Raw genomic sequence first — 17,093 nt, 5'->3', positions numbered from 1 at the left:
AATAGGCCATAAGTTGCCTCTGGCAAGTTGTTCTGGTACCAGTTTCTAGGTAAATGAGGCAGGTACAGATTTATTTCTTATTATAATTTTATTGCAGAAAGCTACATCTGGTAGTGTTTCAGGAAGCATCCAGTGTTTTCCTCAGATCAGAAACCTCCCTCACTTCAGGCCTGGCAGTGTGGGATGGTGAACTCTGCAGCATCCACCTGTGCATGGCTCTTTGGGGCCTCATCCGTGCAAGGACGGGCGGATGTGGCCCCGTGTGCGACCTCCCTTCTTCAAACAGGATATGTTCTGCATCCTCTGTGGGCTGCCAGCTCTGCACTGTGCTTGCAGCCTGCTCTGAAATGGGTCAGGAATTATTTCATAGCTGTGGGTTATTTTATGATAACCAGAAGCCTTTAGAAATTCCCTAGACCAACATTTGGATCTGCACGTTTCTTCTGTAGCGTCCTATGAACTCGTATCAGTAATCCATGCTGAAAAGTGATTATTTCAGGTGTTATTCCAGGATGTGTCAGCCCACCCCAGTACCAGCTGCTTGCCCTGCAGGGTGAGAGACTTTATTTTTTTTCCTCTTGCAGTTTATTCATATTGTGCCAAGTGCACTTGCTGGGAGACACGATGCACGTCGCTGTTGAAACTCCGGACTTGGCATCATGATCCCTCTGGTACCATACAGTGGGACTCGGCATCTCATTTTAGTGCCTGGGTTTGAAAGGCACTTCCCACTAGACAAACAGTTGTGCCTGTGTTCACTGCATGAACAGCCTTCTTGTTTGGTGTATTTTTAATCTGATGAGCAAGAAAGGGAATTGTTGTGCACGATTGGAAATCGCTGATTGTCGTGGATGTCATTGTCACGTGCTTGTCAAGGGTCACCCCTGTAGCTCAGTGGGTAAGGCCAAGGAACTGGGGTGGAGTTATGGGGATGAGGAAGACAATGAAGAGGAAGCACATGGAGACTAAAGGATTGGGAGGAGGCAGGTGTGGAAGAGACAGGATGTTCTACATAAGCAGGAGCATATACAGTCTATAGCAGCCACACTCCCTGTGGATAGTGAGTAGCTGAGCTGCCAAGAGAGCAGGATTATGCCTTTCCTTTGGCTGGATTTGTCCTACCTCATTGGTGAGAGGAGGCCTTGAAGGAAGTCCCATGCTGTAGTAGGAGATAGGATGAAGCTAAAAATACTTTTACTGCTGTCTGCTGTACTTTAAATAAGAAATGAACTCTGTTCAGCCTGAAAGCACCGTGAGTGCTTACATGGGAGGAAGAGAGTATGTGGATTTACTGTCCTGGAAGGGCTAGAAAGCTGCAGCACTAAATAGCAATGCAGCTTTAGAGACCTACATAGGTCATGTGCCTGGTAATTACCCTGAAATGTGCCCTCTGAAATAAGCAACTAACATGAGAAAACTTTCTTTTGGAGCTTCCTAGAGCTGCATGTTTCCCTCAGTGAGGTGAATCCCATCTCTTGCCATTCAGTGTACCAAATGTAGAAAACAAAATGTAAGGTTTCTTTAGTGTTGGTCAAAAATTACTAAAGCACTATGCTCCAGTCTGGCTGTACAATGGACAAGCAGATCAAGGCACCTGTAATAGAAAATCCTGTGAAATGGGTGTGGCCTCAGGGTTTCAATTTGGGGTAGTCACATACCTCCATTTTGCTTCCAGAATAAAAATTTGTGTGAAACGACTGTGACAGGATGTTTCACTAATGCCTATTGGGTTAATAATCAACAGAGACTCCCTCAGCCAGCTGCCACGTAAAGGACTGGTCAGTGCCTGCCCACCTGTGCTCCTGCCTGCCAATGGAGTTTCCATTTCTCCCAAATTGCAAGTTGGGAGTGTGAGAAGTACGAAATGGGGAGGCCAGAGTAAACCCTGACAATGTTTTCCAGCTGTCTTGTTCTCTGTCCGGTCACTTTTGTTTCCAGTCTTTAAGGGATAATATTGTTCATCAAAATAAAAATGCAAATGGCCAGGAGAGGAGGAAGGAAACACTTGTCCAGAAAAAAAACTTGGCATAGAGATTAATTTTTTTATTTTTTTTAATTTTGTTTTTACCTAGCATTGTATCAGACTTTGAGGCTTTATCCATGCTTGAGACAGCAAAGGTGAGGTTGGGTGTGACACCGTGGCGTTCAGTAGGTTTTTGTTTGCATCTGTGTAGATTGAGGAGAGGGTTTCCAGTTTAGTTGTGTTTCCATCATGATTATTTCTCCTGCTAGTTCCTGTTCTTCCCATCCTCGCTCAGGCTGTGCCTGCATGTCAGAGACGACGAGGGAGGCACGTAGGATATTTATAATTCAGCAATTTTTCCAGAGCCGTTAATGCTTCATTGCTCCGAAATGAGGCAATACCATTTGCACTTAAGCAGCCTTGCTGTAACCAGTCAGCCCCTGCTAGTGCAGTGTCCTGCTCCAGACTGAGCAGTTAGGGCTGAGCAGAGGCTGTCTGCTTGCCTGTGTTACAGATTAATTATGCAGTAATCCCTCTGCAGGAAAGCTTTCCCTGTCAGTGGCCTGTTCTGGTAACACCAGGCTATTGCATCTATATAAATGTCAAATTCTTTGATGTGCAGTGCTGCTTGTTTGTACCTTTAGTAACCTGCAGTGCTCTTTGCTGCAAGGAAACTGTGCTGTGGAGGAAGGAGTGCATTTCCTACAACTGTTGCTGTCCTCTGCTGCCTTTCTGCTTCATTGAACACCCTTTTTGTGCTTTATAGGGAGTAGCTGATCATACTGTGGCTCCTGTTCTCTCATTTCTGATATAAATTTATAGTGATGACTTTTCCTGCTGTAAGTGCTAGTGCACATCTGTTCTTTCAAAGCAAACCTTCCTGTTGTTTTCCCTCCAGAAACAGAAGTGATGCAGTAGATCTCCAATGTCATTTGCTCTCAGCAGGGGAGAATCAAGGGAGCATGTCTGAATACAGCTTGTGGTGACAGCCACAGAGGAGGCAAAGCCTCTCTGATCCTCAGAAACCTGCTCCTGCAATGGGATCCTGTGCTGACATTTCCCAAGGTCTTGACCATCACTTGCTGCTGCCACTAAACGCAGAGCTCTCCCATATTCTGCTTTTCAACAAGATTAATTTATGAAACTGCCTTTCTCTCTTTAGGACAAGTGGCACCATGAGCTATTGGTTGTTCTTAGAGATTTGTGTTTGTTTGCAGCTCTGGCTCCAGAGCAGTGAAATCAGCTCTAACTGCTGTGCCTCTTTTCTTTCCCCTCTTTCTGCTTTCTAGCACTGAAACTGGGGCAGAAGGGAAGGGAGAGTTGGGAGAGGCAGATTTAGGAGTCCCAGCCCATCACCACTAGTACAGTGGTGAGTCAGGGGTCAACAAGCTTTGCTCAGCAGCCTCTTCTCATTTGCAAACCTCTCCTGCTGAGTGGCCATTTTCCTGATAAACACCAGCAGTGACAGATACTGATGGAGGAGACAGAGGTTCAGGGAGAGTGTGTTGGAACCTTGTCCATAAAACCAGTGATCTGGTTTGTACTGCTGAATGGTGCCTCTATAAAGGAGCCATCATAAAATACTTGTGTTGAGCCTGGAATGAAAAAGTTGCTGTTAACATATAAAGGCCTTCTCCTGAGCTATTGTATTTGTTTTGAGTAAATACGTACTCTATAGAAGTGACTCATAGGGAAACACGTCTCAGCATGGTTGGGTGTTACCTCTTGGGTAACTAAACCTACTTTTAGCACCAGGGTTGACTTCAGGCAGCTTATTTACTGAAAGACTCTTCAGCATGTTTGAGCCAAATTGCAGTGATGTTACATCATACGGTATTAATGAAATTATTCCAGAAATGAACTTGGCCTCATGTGCAGGTTAATTTGCACTATAAAGACCTCTCTGGTACAGCTACATTGGCAAGCTCTTCCAGTTGAAGCAGGGTTGATATTGGCAAAAAAAGTCACTTAACTATTCTGGCATCATTACATCTTCACGTGCCCTAAATCTACCTTAGAGGCAAAAACATTTGTCTCGGCACATCACTTGTGTTAGTGATGTTGTTCCTAGTCTTGTGTGGATTCCCTTCTGAGTTTTCATTTGCCAGATTTACTATCCTGGAAAAGCCTTGGCCTGTTGAATTGACCCATGTCTGGATTTTTTCTCACCTTGGGGGGCAAGTGTTGATTTTTATTTTGGTTTTGAAAGGTAGGGTTTTTTTTCTTTAAAAGCAGCTTTTTCTTCATAAAAGCATCTTGTGTTCCAAGCTAGCTTTCTTGAAATTCAGAGTTGTAGCCAAGTCTTGTGCCCTGTGAAGTGGTCACAGTATCAGAGTTCTTGGTGGAGTTTATGTTGCAGTCTTTCTTCTTTGGGAGTTTAAATTTAGTCAGCAAAATGCAAATCTGGAACCTCTCAGAATGACAGCTAACACTTAGGGGATGAAGAAAGTTTATAAATACACCAGCAACAGATAAACGACAAGTCTTCATTTTACATCTGTAGTCTGCCAGAAGTGAAAAGGCTTTCGAGAAAAGCCACGTTGTGATACAGAAACACATACTGGCTCAGAAATTTACTGTGTTATTCTACCTTAATCTTGTAAGCATCTGTACAGAGCAAACTTTAGAGTTTTCTGAAGTGTTTGGGACCTTCTGAAGCTTTAGTTCCTCGATCTGTTAGAACCACAGGGGAAATTTGAATTGTGATTTGTCCAAAGGGCCAACAGGCCCTGGAAGAGTTGGGATTTTTTTCCATCCTATTTTAACTTTTGTGGGGTTTATTGTGCAGTTGTTGGTAATGAGCCTGAACACCTCTCCTTCTGTGCCTTCCATTCCCCAGTAACAGGGAATTCTCTCAGCTTGGGTTTTTTCATCTCCCTCTAAGTCTAACTGGCTGGACAGGAGGTATAGGTTAGAGTTCATAAGAGGTAACTTAGTTAAGTTGCCCTCATGCCTGTTCCATGCACATTTGATTGTTCAGTGGTTGTAGTTGTGGAATATTAGATCTAAGAGATATGTTGGCCCAGAGTTAGACAAGTTCCTCAGAGTGTGGTGGGTGTCAACTGCAAGGTAGCACAAAGCAAGAGGAACAACACATGTGAGCCAGGCTGGTGAAGGGACCAGTGGCATACAAAATCCTGAGTGGGGGAGCTGGTGGCTGACCTGGGCACGCTCAAGTACAATCTGCAGGGCAGACCTCCTCTGGTTTCTTCTGAAAATTAAATCCTTGTGGATTTGCTTACGGGAGGAAAGCACTAGTGGTGGACTTGGCAGCCTGGCACATGGCTCATTCTTGGATAACCCAGCTCCGACAGTCTATCGGAACAATGGAAGTAGGAGTTGGTGTGGTGACTCAGTGCATGATGAGAGTTCAAAAAAAGCAAATGCGTCTTTCAGCATTCAATATGCACGTTATTACAGACTTGTGTTTTAGTAACTGAGTCATCTATCCAGTTATTCCTTTCTTTACACTTAAGAGTTTGGTAGTTCTTTGCTTGTGATGTTTTTGCTCCTGGCACACATCCCTGGCCTCAGACCAGAAAGAGCTCGTGCTCTGTAGATGTGGCAAGAAGTCCTTGGATATGTGTTACTTTGGGTTGGTCTGCCTTCAGCGCAGTGTGTAACAATAGATGTACTGCACAGCATTTACTGTTACACTCCCTTCTTGGATTTATTTTCCTGTTGTCCAGCTTTTCTTCTTTGCTTCAAGATAAGAAAACGTAAATTACACATACCTCAACACAGAGTGGCTCTGCTGGGCATGTCCCATCTTTAAAGTGCCATGTACCCTTGCTGCTTGCAGCCAAGTCTGTTAGAATTACTTCTCCATGCCTTCTCCGTGCTCCACCCTTGCTTACCCTTCCAAAACTCATCTGACTTGTTCTATAGCTTAAGTTCTAAAGGGTCATTTTTCTGTGACTTACTTTCTCCATTTGGCGCAATTTTTGTTTCCTTATGCAGCTTTTCCTGTAGCACTTGGTCACCAGCTGCATGTGGTTTTTTTAATAACCTCCATTGTTTCCTTTCTTACAGTATTTTTAACATAATTCACGTTAGGAGGAGCTTAATAGTTTTAAGATTTAGATACAAGGAATGGATGGAAATATTTCTTCTAGAATAACTCCCAGTGGTTTGAGAGGCCCTGAATGTCCTGGAGAGCCTGGCTACCCAGTGCAGTGATCTGGGGTATGTGGGATCCACTGCACTGGAAAGCTCTTGCCTATGGGACATAGTGTGAGGTGCAGCGTTTCATGTCTGTCACTTACAAAAGACACATGTCTGGGTTCATGTGACTGGAGTCCAGACATAACTGAATTACTTTCAAAGAAGCTGTTAATACACAGCTAGGAATGCTGATGCTGGAGGGTTTTGTTCTGGTGACTGACTGCCACCCCCATTCTCCAGGAGGGATTATCACTCCCTGGCTAGTACTGGTGGACCTTTATCAAGATTGATCGCTGCCTTGAAGGGAACTGTAACACACAGTTCCAAAGATGTACTTTACAGAAATAGGCTTTTTCTGGAGATAAGGTTAAAGCCATAAAAATTCAATCCCTTGCCTGCTAGATACCAGCTTATTCCTAAGGACAATTTCTGAATCACTCTTTGAATACTGTTTTATTTCATGCTTGCCTTATTGTTTTTGCTCCAGTTCTTTCCTCAGCTGCCTTTCACATACTTGGTGCTGTCGTCATTGTCCCCTGTCCCCCAGTGAAGCTGCCTTGACTGTTCCTTACCTTGGTTTCTCACTTGTGGCTGGAGTTTCTTCCATTAGCTTTTTTTTTTTTCCCTGTACAATTGCTATTAATCCTTTTTCCTGTATTTGTCTCATGTCCAGTCAAGTAGGGATTAACAGCCTGTGCTCTTAACTGCGTAAGTGGAATCTGGTTTCCTGAGCTGACTTTCCCCTACTCTGCCTTCCCCGTTTACTCTTCCCCACCTCCCCAGCTGCCAGTGAGCAGCAGGAGTGGATGTATGTCCATCTCCTAATGTGAGGTAGAGCTGAGACAGCAGGTGAAGCCCTACAGAAGTTTTGGAGCTTGCCTTGTTCCCCCTCAAAAACACTGAGTTGTGTGATTGCTTCATTCTAAAAGTGTTGGTGTACACGTTTAGCACGTAGAGAGCCTTTACTTATCACTGCTCTAGTGCAAATGAAGAACTGAACAGGTGTAAGCTGATGCCACAAGGGAGATGAGAGTAGGTGTTCTTCTTCACCATGGGCCATTGGAATGGGTTTGCTGGGAATTCAAAAGTTAATTTTGTGAGTAGGTTGGTAGATGCAGTGACTGTACTTCTGAACCCTTGTTTAAAACACTTGCAGTGAAACATCCAAATAAGACTTGTTTCAAATGACAAAGGCTTGCTTAGTTCTCTCAGTGACACAGTCTGCATCATCCGTCTCTGAGCCATTTTTCCATCATAACTGCTCATGTCTACTGAACAACAACCAGCACTTGTCAGCTGGAGAATACGGGGTTGTTTGCAGAGGGGGAGACGTCCAGCTCCTTGGGTTGGCAGTTGTTCTGGCCAGTGATGTAAGCTCAGGCACAGCAGAGTAACTTTATTGTTGGGAGTTCCCTTGCACTGCTTCTGCTCAGGGAAGGCAAAACCCCTCTCTGTAAACTTGTACAGCACATGTCTGCCTCCAGGTTAAACTAGGATTTCATGCATTGTGTATCCAGCTGGTTTTTATGAATCTGTATGATGTTCCCCAAGGGATATGGTGTGTCGCTTCTCATTCCTGGGATGTGTTTCCACTGAACTTCCCAGCACTTATTGCTACATTGTGTTTGCTTCTGCTTTCCTGCCTGTGCTTGGCCTCCCTGAGCTTGACAGCAAATTTAAGCGGATCCTGGCAGCCCTAAACATTACTGGTGTGACCCATTGCTGTGCTGTCTGCCCACAGTGCATCGTGCTCACTGTGGGTTCCTCTCCTTTTCCTCCCAGGCTTGTGGATGGCAAAGCCTCAGAGCTGCATTTTTGTTTAATAATGTGTGTACTGCTGTGAAGTGCCTTGTCCTAAACCCGTTGTTTGGAGATACCTGTAGGTTCTGGGTTGCAAATCTAAACCAGCTAATGGCTAAATGAGGGTTTGCTTTGTATTACATATGTACGTTCACCCACTTTTGTAATTCCTGTTTTATAGGCAGTGATTAGGTATTGTTTGTAGCAGGCCCTGCTGTGTTAGTAGGATGGAATATATTTTTGTGTGCTGTGAATGCTGCTCTGATCAGGGTTGGGAACAAGGTGTGCACCACTGTGCGGCTGTCTGATTGAACATCTTGCACTTGTAGCTGCCTCCCAGCATTCACTTGGAGCTCTGGTGTCAGCAGTAGCTTTAGCATTAGTTTTGCTTTCTAAAGAAATACTGGTTCCTGAGCATCTTGGAAAGTCACTTTGGAAACAGGCATTTCAGGGATTTTTCCTTGCTCTTACCAAACGTCTTTCCTACAGCTTTGCACTAGATAACCTTAATTTTAACCTTAACAGTTAAAATAGTAACTGTCTTCTCTGGAGCAAAATGCAGGATTGTTCCAAGCTTTGCCAAGCCACAGGAGTGTCAGTGATTCTGCTCTAATTCAGCCTTTGGAAGGGCTGGGGATTAGATGGGACTGTTTTAGCTGTGTCTCTGCAGATGAAAGCGGAGCTGTGTAAAGAAATGGTGTAGAAGATGCCTTTCAGGTGCGATCTGATGAAATAACATGATTTTTTTGTTTCTTTATCCCCCTCTATGACTGAGGGGATTGTACCTGCATTACAGGAATTGTGTTCCCTTGCTCCCCAAAAGACCCGCTGCTGGTGTGTGTCAGGGCCCCTTGAAGGGCTGGTTTTCATTGCACTTAAAAGAATCTGAGCTGGGAGTTGGCTTGGCAGCCTCTTTAAAATGGTATTATCTCTCCTGTGCCTTATCAGATAAGATATTGCTGCTCCTGCTGCAGTGGTGAACCAGGGAGGAGGGTGCAGAGGACTAGGTCTGCTGAGAGGGGGATTATTTCTGCTTGAAGGCTCTGACACAGATCCACATCTCAGAGGGGGGACAGTGAGCATGTGGACTGAGCATCAGAAATAGGAAAGCTTACCCTTCCCCTCTGTGTAACAAGGAGGAGTAAATCTGAATAAAAAGCTCTTTGTGTGTGCTTATCTCTATACTGTTCCATTTGGCCTGAGGTTTTCCCACATTTGCCCCATGCATGAAACATTAGACTGAGACACATTGCTCTAGTGAAATGCTTGACATTAAGAGTTATTTTTTATTGCTGCAGCCCTTCCAGTAAGGCTGTAGCCTTTTTATGACACTGTCTTATGTGTGGCAACTGCCATAAAGCAAGAGTGAAACATCTGCTTTTCTAAATGCTTCAGCAAAGCAAAAGTGTTTCAGCGGGTGTTGTGTTGGAAGGTTGATACCCACAACTCAGCTCTGAGTCTGTAAATAGAAGTTTTAATCTCTGCTCTAGTGTTTCATTAGCTGGGTTTTCATGTGGGAGAGAGGTTCACAGTAGCCCGAGATAGCATGGGTCGTGTATGTGGCCTTTTTCTAGAAGTGTTTGCTTTACCAGCTTGAATTCAGAGTGAGCCTTGCAGCTTTCTGCAACAGTGCTAGTCTGTCCATGGCATGTAAATCACAGTTGGGAAACATCTCTTCTTTAAGGTCTGTTTGTTGTGGTTTTTTGCCTTTCTCCAGAGCTGTGTGTGAAATCTCAACCCAAAGTGGCCTTGGAGTCAATCCCTGAGTTCACTGCTGCCTCTCCAAAGGCAGGTGAAGCAGTGGGTCCCTGCTGTGCATCGTTCCATTACTTGAATGCTCACCATGCTATGGTGAAGATCTTCCAGCTGCTCTTTTTCTGGTAAATCTTCTCTCAAGGGTAGGATGATGGATGAGGGATACAGAAAACTGTTCCTCCAGCTGGAGGTAGATGAGCAGCTCTTGAATTAGAAAACCTCACAAAGCTCTTTCCAAAACTCCACTTTTCACAAAAGCTGCCACAGGACTGCACTGGTTTATTCTGAGGAGGTATATTTTGGTCTGGAAAGAGTAATTACACAGCTTTGAATAAGTCTGAAGTCAGAAGAGGGCAAAGCTTAGCTTGGCAGAGATTCAACCGTCTGGGAGTCTTTTTGCAAAATGATACAGACGGCTTTTTTTAAAATAAAACTTCTGAAGACCCGTTGAATTGGCACCTAGACGTGGCATTGGTGTGAACTATTTCTGGTTCTCCAAATACAGAGTAAAATTTAAAATTAGACACTTCTGGTTTTAAGCTGTTCATTTCTGCTTTACTTTTAGTTGCCTTGTGCTCAGTGTGAAAGAAAACTTCTCTCGGTGCAGCGCTCACCGTGCTTCTGGGGTGTTTTTTGTTTCTCTATGATGGTTTCTAATTGTACATCAGAGAATATTGCAGGGCTAAATACAAAACTGCTCATCATCTGAGTTCTCCTTTTTTTTGTTCCTATTTTAGTGTTCTCTAATTACCAGCCTAACGATAGCTTGAAGGGAGGTGGATAGGCAAAGCCCATTGCTTCTCCACATGCCATCTTTTGGAAATGTGGAACTAATTTTTTAGAGTTCGGTTTGAAACAATAGAGCTGTTGCTTGCTTGTCTAATGATACAGACCCAGCCCCCACCCTTTAAAGTAAAAAAAAAAAAAAAAAAAAAAGTTCATTATTGAATGATTGTGAAATTTGTGACTGGAAAGCAGCTCTGGATTTTATCTTATAAACCCCTTCTTGCCCTGTGCAAACTGTTCCAAAGGCTCAAAACCTCCAAGCTGTGTATGCACCTGGAGCTCAGGTTCATGATCACAGTGCTGTGGGTAACATAACACCCCCAAATCCTGTTTCTAATCCCTTGCACTGTGTGGTATCTACAGCAGCTCTGGAAAGCCAATGGACATCCTTAATAAGAAGCAGAATGTCTGTTAGAGCTTACGCTAAAGGCAAATTAGCTATGGAGCTCTTCATTGCTAATCAGTACTTTTTACTACGTTTTGAAGTAATTAGCCTTCATTTGGCTTAGCAGCATCCAGCAGATGCTTAATCATGGGTGCATTGTAAAACGAGCAAGAACTCCTGAGTAAGGAAACTCACATGCTAGAGCAGCTCTTGATCCCACAGCTGTGGGAGCCAGGCTGTGCCCTGGGAGCTGGATCTTAGTCCTGTGCTTGCTCTTGTCTGGCAGGGGTTAGAGCTCTGATCAGGGTTGGGAACAAGGTGTGCACCACAGTGCTGCTGTCTGATTAAACATCTTGCACTTGTTGCTGACTCCCAGCATTCACTTGGAGCTCTGGTGTCAGTAGTAGCTTTAGCATTAGCCTTGCTTTCTAGAAAATAGCAGTTCTTTCCAAGGGTGACTAATGTTGCTAAAATATTCGGTGTTTCCTGCATCCCCCTGTACCTGCCTTGTGTTCCTGAAGCATGTGTTCACAGGTGTTTTTCTATTCTGTTGCATACCTTTTCTCATCTGTATCTTGAGTTTTTCCTTCCTTTAGGTCATTTAAGATGCTTATTATTGAGGCAGGTTTAAGGCACCCATATATGAAACATAACGTGCCTAATTTGGCTGGCATGGTGAATATTTTATTATAGGCAAAACCTTTTTAATCCCTCTGGATGTGTTTCTTCCTCCTGTCTGAGAGAGCTGGGGTAAGTCGAGTGGAGTAATGAGAACCAGATCTCATCTTGAATTAATAATCCCAGATTCAAAGGTATTTTTGGCACTTAGATGTCTCACTTTTTGCTGACTTCAATAGCGAGCCTGGACTCTGTCTGGAAGGGATTTAAGTTCTCTACCTTGATGGAATTTTTGCCTTCTGTTTTCTCTTGTTTTAAACAGGGATGATCAGCCTTTATCTGCATTACAGAGGATTACAGGTTTCAGTTATTTGTCAGCTGCTCCTTTTCTGTTCTCTGTGTCTGTCTTGGCTGGCACATTCAGTCCCACAGAATGTCTTGGAGGACTAGCAGGGACCTCGTTGCTCAGGATCGAGTCCCTGGATCTGTCCTGTTGTGCTCACCTTGAGCTTGCCCTAACGGCAACGTGAGCTACAGCTTCTTTCCTTTCCTTCCCAGAAGGGCTGGAGACACAACCAAGGCTGATCATTCTCCCCTTTGCCACCAATCCCTTTGGCTTACACCATGCCTGGGTCAGATGGTGGGAAGCCTCCCTTTCCCTGCTAAAGCAAACAGTTTATCAGCTGCCCTTGCCCCTTTGTCCTGTGCTAGGAGAGATAAGAGTCAAACCTCGAAGCTGTCAGCAGTGCCTTCCCTTCCTCCGCCGGCCTCATTGCTTTGAGAAGTGAACTGGCTGAGGGCCAAGCTCTGAGCCATAAATGGATCAGGTCCTGCAGAGGCTCAGTGGGAAACCAGAGCCCTGTGGAAGGACCCACACACCTTTCCAGGCTCCTTAGCAGCCTCCTTGGAAAGGTAAAATCCAGCTTCCCCTGCGGGCTGTGCAGAAGCCAGAGCTGTACCTGAAGTGATTCCTGTATTCAGGAAGGCTGCTTCTCTTCCTCCTGCAGGCTCAGGCTATGCCAGAGCCGTGTGCTTCTCCACTCACCCAGGAGATCAGGATGGTCTGCTCAGAAGCTGTGCAAGCAAAACCACCTCTTCCCCAGCTGAACCCCTGCAGGATTTGAAGCACAGTGTTTGCTTGGTGTGACCATGTCTGCTTGCACCAGGAGCATTTCCACATGTATTTCTGTCCTCCCTCAAGCTGCCATCCTCACTGGTTCAGTCCCAGCCTGAGGAGCAGGGAAGGACAGACCATCCAGGACACACAGCAGTTTGCTGTGCAGAGGCTGTACAAACACATGCTGGAGGGAGATAAGCTTGTGAACCTTCAGCCCAGTTCAGATATGGAGATTTGCTCCATCTAGGCCGGACAGTGAATGAGCTAAACCGGCTGAGCAGGAAATGTCAGAGAGCTTGTGAGAGTTTTAAAGGCAAATTCTGTTGATGAGATGATTAGTATTTCTGTAACCTGGGTGGATTTTACCTGTATTGACTAGTGAAAAGCTTAATGCTAACTTAACAGCTTTGTGTGGTGCAGTTTCAGGTGAACCAAGCTGTTGCAGAGGATCTTTATGGGCTAGGATGCCAGTCATTAAAAAAGATACTTAATAGCTGGTCTTGATGTGGCTTCATGCCTTTATCTGATTTTTGATTTTCTTTCTTTTTTTCTTTTCATTTTTCATTCTCATAGAGAGGAAGTTCAGGAAAACTGTGTCCGCTGGAAAAAGAAATTTACCTTTGTGTGTAAAATGAGTGCCAACCCTGCCACAGGACTCCTGGACCCCTGCATCTGCCGAGTGTCTGTCCGTAAGGTGAGCATCCAGCTTTGCTTCTGGCAGGTAGTACCACCAGTAGTGTACTGGCAGTTGGTTACTGGCTGTTTTTTGGCAGCAGGAAAATTTGTGTGTACTGTGGTGGGAAGGAAAGATTGTTTGGGACAGGATATGCTGGAATGGAGCCTCTCTCTCCAAGAAGAGTCCTTGATGGAGGATGGGAGCCACCAAGGTGGTAGTAACCCTTGAGAAAGAGGCTTGTGAATCCAGAGAGCAGATTGCAGGACTGAGTAATGACTTTCCCCCTGTTGCCCCAGCACATATAATAGCTGCTTTTCCTGTTTTGTTTTGTCTCCCAATATAGGAGCTGAAGGGCGGAAAAACCTACTCAAAGGTAAGAGCACAGAAAGGGCAAATGTAGCAGAGTGATGATGGTCTTGTCTCCTGCTAGTGCTTTACACCCTTTAGAAACCAGTGGCTGCTGAGTGGACCAATCTGGAGAGATGTTCATTAGTTCTTAGGTTAAGTCTGAGTTAAGAGATTTCCCGAAAAACTCGACTTGCTGGGACAGGATCCAGATTGCACTGGATGTGGATTTGAGATGGGGGTTGGAGAGATGATCTGCATGTCCTCAAACTTTGGGGAAGTTCTGAGTCAGATGTGAACTCTCTGGCTTCTGGCAGCATGTCTTTAATAAAGAAACAGACTCCAGTTCTGTTCTCCAGAGCACAGCAGCCAGCTGAGGCAGGCACCTCGCTGCCTCAGGAGTGCAGGCAGGAGGCTACAGCAGAAATCACTGCCTGCCAAAGCACAGGAGACACTGAGGCAAAAGCCAAACGGATCAGCAGGGATCTTAGTCTTGGTTTCTCTTCCTTCCATTTTCTTGTCTGTGCTGTGGGACAGACAATGGGCCACCCCCTTCTCCTCCTTGTGTTGGATCAAGAGACAATGTTGGCTTAGAAGCTGAGCTCACACAGTGCCCAAAATCATCTTTGTTTGCAAATGAGTCACTGCTGCTGGCTTCTAATAAACAGATGCTTTGGTCAAACACAGCCATGTAAGAATTCCTTCTCATCAATATCCCTTCTGAGGCCATGGAGGCAACTGGCTGTGAAGGGTGTACTGTACTAGCTGCTGTGTTCTGCTGTGCTGGTTGGGAGAAGGCAGTGTGGCTGCCCACATCGTTCCTTTTTGGTTGCTAGTTAGGACATGGTCTCTAGGGCCATCAGTTTCTCTTTCACTAAATTCACACTGTGGGAAGGTTATTCATTCTGCAGAGCTGCATGTCCAGGGAGAGAAGCATAGCTGGAGGAAGAGACATAGTAAATGCATCATCCTTTGCCGCCTGCAGTGTCCATCCTCAAACTTTCCACAGGAGGCAGAATTAAAGGAAGCCTGAAGGCACATTTCTGTAGTGGAGTTAACCTGGAGACCTTATTCAGGTCATGTTCTAACCTACTTCCTTTTCACTCAGTCTCCAGTTGTGTTTAGTGGCATTTAAGAGACTTACTTCCCCCAGCCCAGAACTGGAGACCCAATCTCAAGTGCTTGTCATCTCTTGGGCTGGTATCTTGCTTGGTTTCCTGTGAAAAAGACAGATGTGTTCTCAGCAAAGATGATCTGAAGCAGCTCAGAAATGAGAGATGTCACACCAGACAAGGGTGATTGCAGTCTTGCCCTGTGGACCAGGCTTGTTTCAGGCAGGTCCTCGTGACAGAACTAATTTGGGCTTCCTAATGTTTCTAGCAGAAGTCTGTGGTGCATGTCCATGCAGCAGTTTTCCCATTTTACACCGTGAGTCCCCGCTTTTTTAAACTATCCTAATTCAGCTGAGAACTTCTCCAGTCATGGCAGCAGATGTAGAGGAAAATGAAACTTGTGAATGCCCTCTGTACCTGGTCCCCCACCAGCAGGGGCTGAGGATGATGGGGCTGTTTGTGCTCCAGGCAGTTTCCAGTGACTTGCACACCTTCAGCTTTGACGTGAATGTCACCTCGGTGTCAGGGGTGACAGAGCGGAAGACGACAGGAAGGACTGATAGAGCGGAAACTCTTTCCCTGAGCTGGAAGAAACACCATCAGCTGGCTGGAAAACTGAGGAAACTATTCTGAAAGGTTATAGCTGAAAACATCCTTTTGTTAAGGGATCTTTCCTCTATATACTGGGAGTCTGCTTCCTGAAAGAGCTTCTGACCTCAGCATGCCGTGTGGGTTGCTGGAGGGTTCTCCCACACTCTGCTCCAGTGTTGATCTCCTCAGAATTTAGTGCTGTGGTGGAGGAAGAGGGATCTGGGTCTGGGCCACCCCTGTGCCATGCTGTTCTGGTGTGGTGGTGCTGTGTTTTTGTCCCAGTGATGAATTGCAGCTCCTTGTGTGGCTTTCCTCTGTCCTGTTTATCTCTAAGAGATAAAAATTCACTGTTTTTTTCCTTATCGGTGAATAATTAGCAAACAGCATAGCCCTTGGCTGGAAGAGACAGAGAAATTTCTGTAGCAAGGGCTGAAGAAACACTTGCATTAAAGGAATTCTTAAGAAGTGAGAAGAGAGGGAGAAAGGTTTTGGTTTTTTTCCTTCTTTTTATGCTGATAAAAGGTTCCCTTTCCATCCCACTTTTCTTTTTTTATTTTTAATTTGCCATCAGAAATTCCCCTTCGAGAATGGGCTGAAGGAAGCAGCTATATTAATCTTGCTGCTGTATCCCCCTCAGTCATGTGTCTGGAGCAGACTGTGATTCTTGACTTGGAACAGTGGGAACCAGGGTTCCTCTGGCAGTGAGTGTTTTTGTGCTGTGGCTCTATCAGCTTCCTCAGCTGACAGAGGCACCACAATTCCATAGGACAGTGCTACTGTTGGGGTTCTCAGTTCAGTTGTGTCATCCAGCTGTCAACAGCAGGGCAGAAGGGGTGTGCTGCAGAGCACAGAATGACCTGCTGCTGCTCCACCTGTGCTCCCTGTTCCCCTGGGAGCTGCCCTGTTGTTGATGTGACGCAGATGCTCCACGCCTGGATGCTTTGGCCACGTACAGAGTACAGCATGTCTTCCTGATCACATGAGATGAGACACAACTGCCTTCTGTTCCTAAAGCTGTGCATGAAAAAAGCTATAACTTTTTCTTTGAAACACTCTGTTATTACACCAGGGATTAGGGCAGGGAAAAAAAGGTGCTCTTCATTGTGTTTGTATTTACTCTGGAGAGATCTGTGCCCTTTTTGAAAATGCGTGTGATCTTCAGCTTTGTCACCTTCCCTGTTTGCTTCCCATTTGTCGGAGAAGGTTTAGAGAGCTCACAACTAAATCTCTCCAAATATTTCTCTTCCCTTCTGCCTGTCAAAACAAACCCCTGGCTAGTTAAACCTCAGCAGTGTTGAGGAGGAGCTGCCCAGCCCAGCAGCTGCCTCTGAGGGGTGAGGCACAGGCAGTGCCACATGGCTCTGGGCCTCCAGCTCCCTGTGCCCATAGTCTCAGTTGTTTTTTTCAGGATGGTGTCACTTTCCCCCTGTAACAATATCCTTTCATCTTCTGGTTCACATGCTCCACTGCATTCTGGGATGGCCCAATACAAAGAGTGCCTTATTATGTTTGTGTATGTGTGATTCTGTTTTTTCCACATTGTTGACCTAGTGCTTTCCATGTCCTTGGTTATGCAATGGCTGCAGGCTGGTTAACACTGTCCTGGCCACCACCACTACTGTACACCCTTCCTCCACGTGGGCTTGGCTTCCAAAAGGCCTCCAAGTGTCCATCTAGCTTGGGATTAGGAATGTGACCCTGTCCATCCTCAAGAACAGGGAATCTTCACAGCCACCACTCTGCATCCTGGCTCCTATTTGTGCCCTTGCTCAGAGATGTGT

At 45.4% G+C, this 17,093-nt stretch overlaps 1 protein-coding gene across 1 annotated transcript in view; it reads left to right on the top strand.

The window, feature by feature from the left end:
• Window positions 1-17,093, top strand: part of EEIG1 (estrogen-induced osteoclastogenesis regulator 1) — a 37,791-nt gene that overhangs the window by 8,117 nt on the left and 12,581 nt on the right. Inside the window, exons 3-4 of the mRNA XM_058853605.1 lie at window positions 13,162-13,282; window positions 13,608-13,637. Of these exons, the coding sequence (XP_058709588.1) occupies window positions 13,162-13,282; window positions 13,608-13,637 (151 nt within the window). The remainder of the gene's footprint in view (window positions 1-13,161; window positions 13,283-13,607; window positions 13,638-17,093) is intronic.

Source organism: Poecile atricapillus, chromosome 20 (assembly GCF_030490865.1).
Source record: "Poecile atricapillus isolate bPoeAtr1 chromosome 20, bPoeAtr1.hap1, whole genome shotgun sequence".
Classification (NCBI taxonomy): Eukaryota; Metazoa; Chordata; class Aves; order Passeriformes; family Paridae; genus Poecile; species Poecile atricapillus.
The sequence above is the reverse complement of the archived record's forward strand: the minus strand, read 5'-3'. Positions and strand labels throughout refer to the sequence as shown.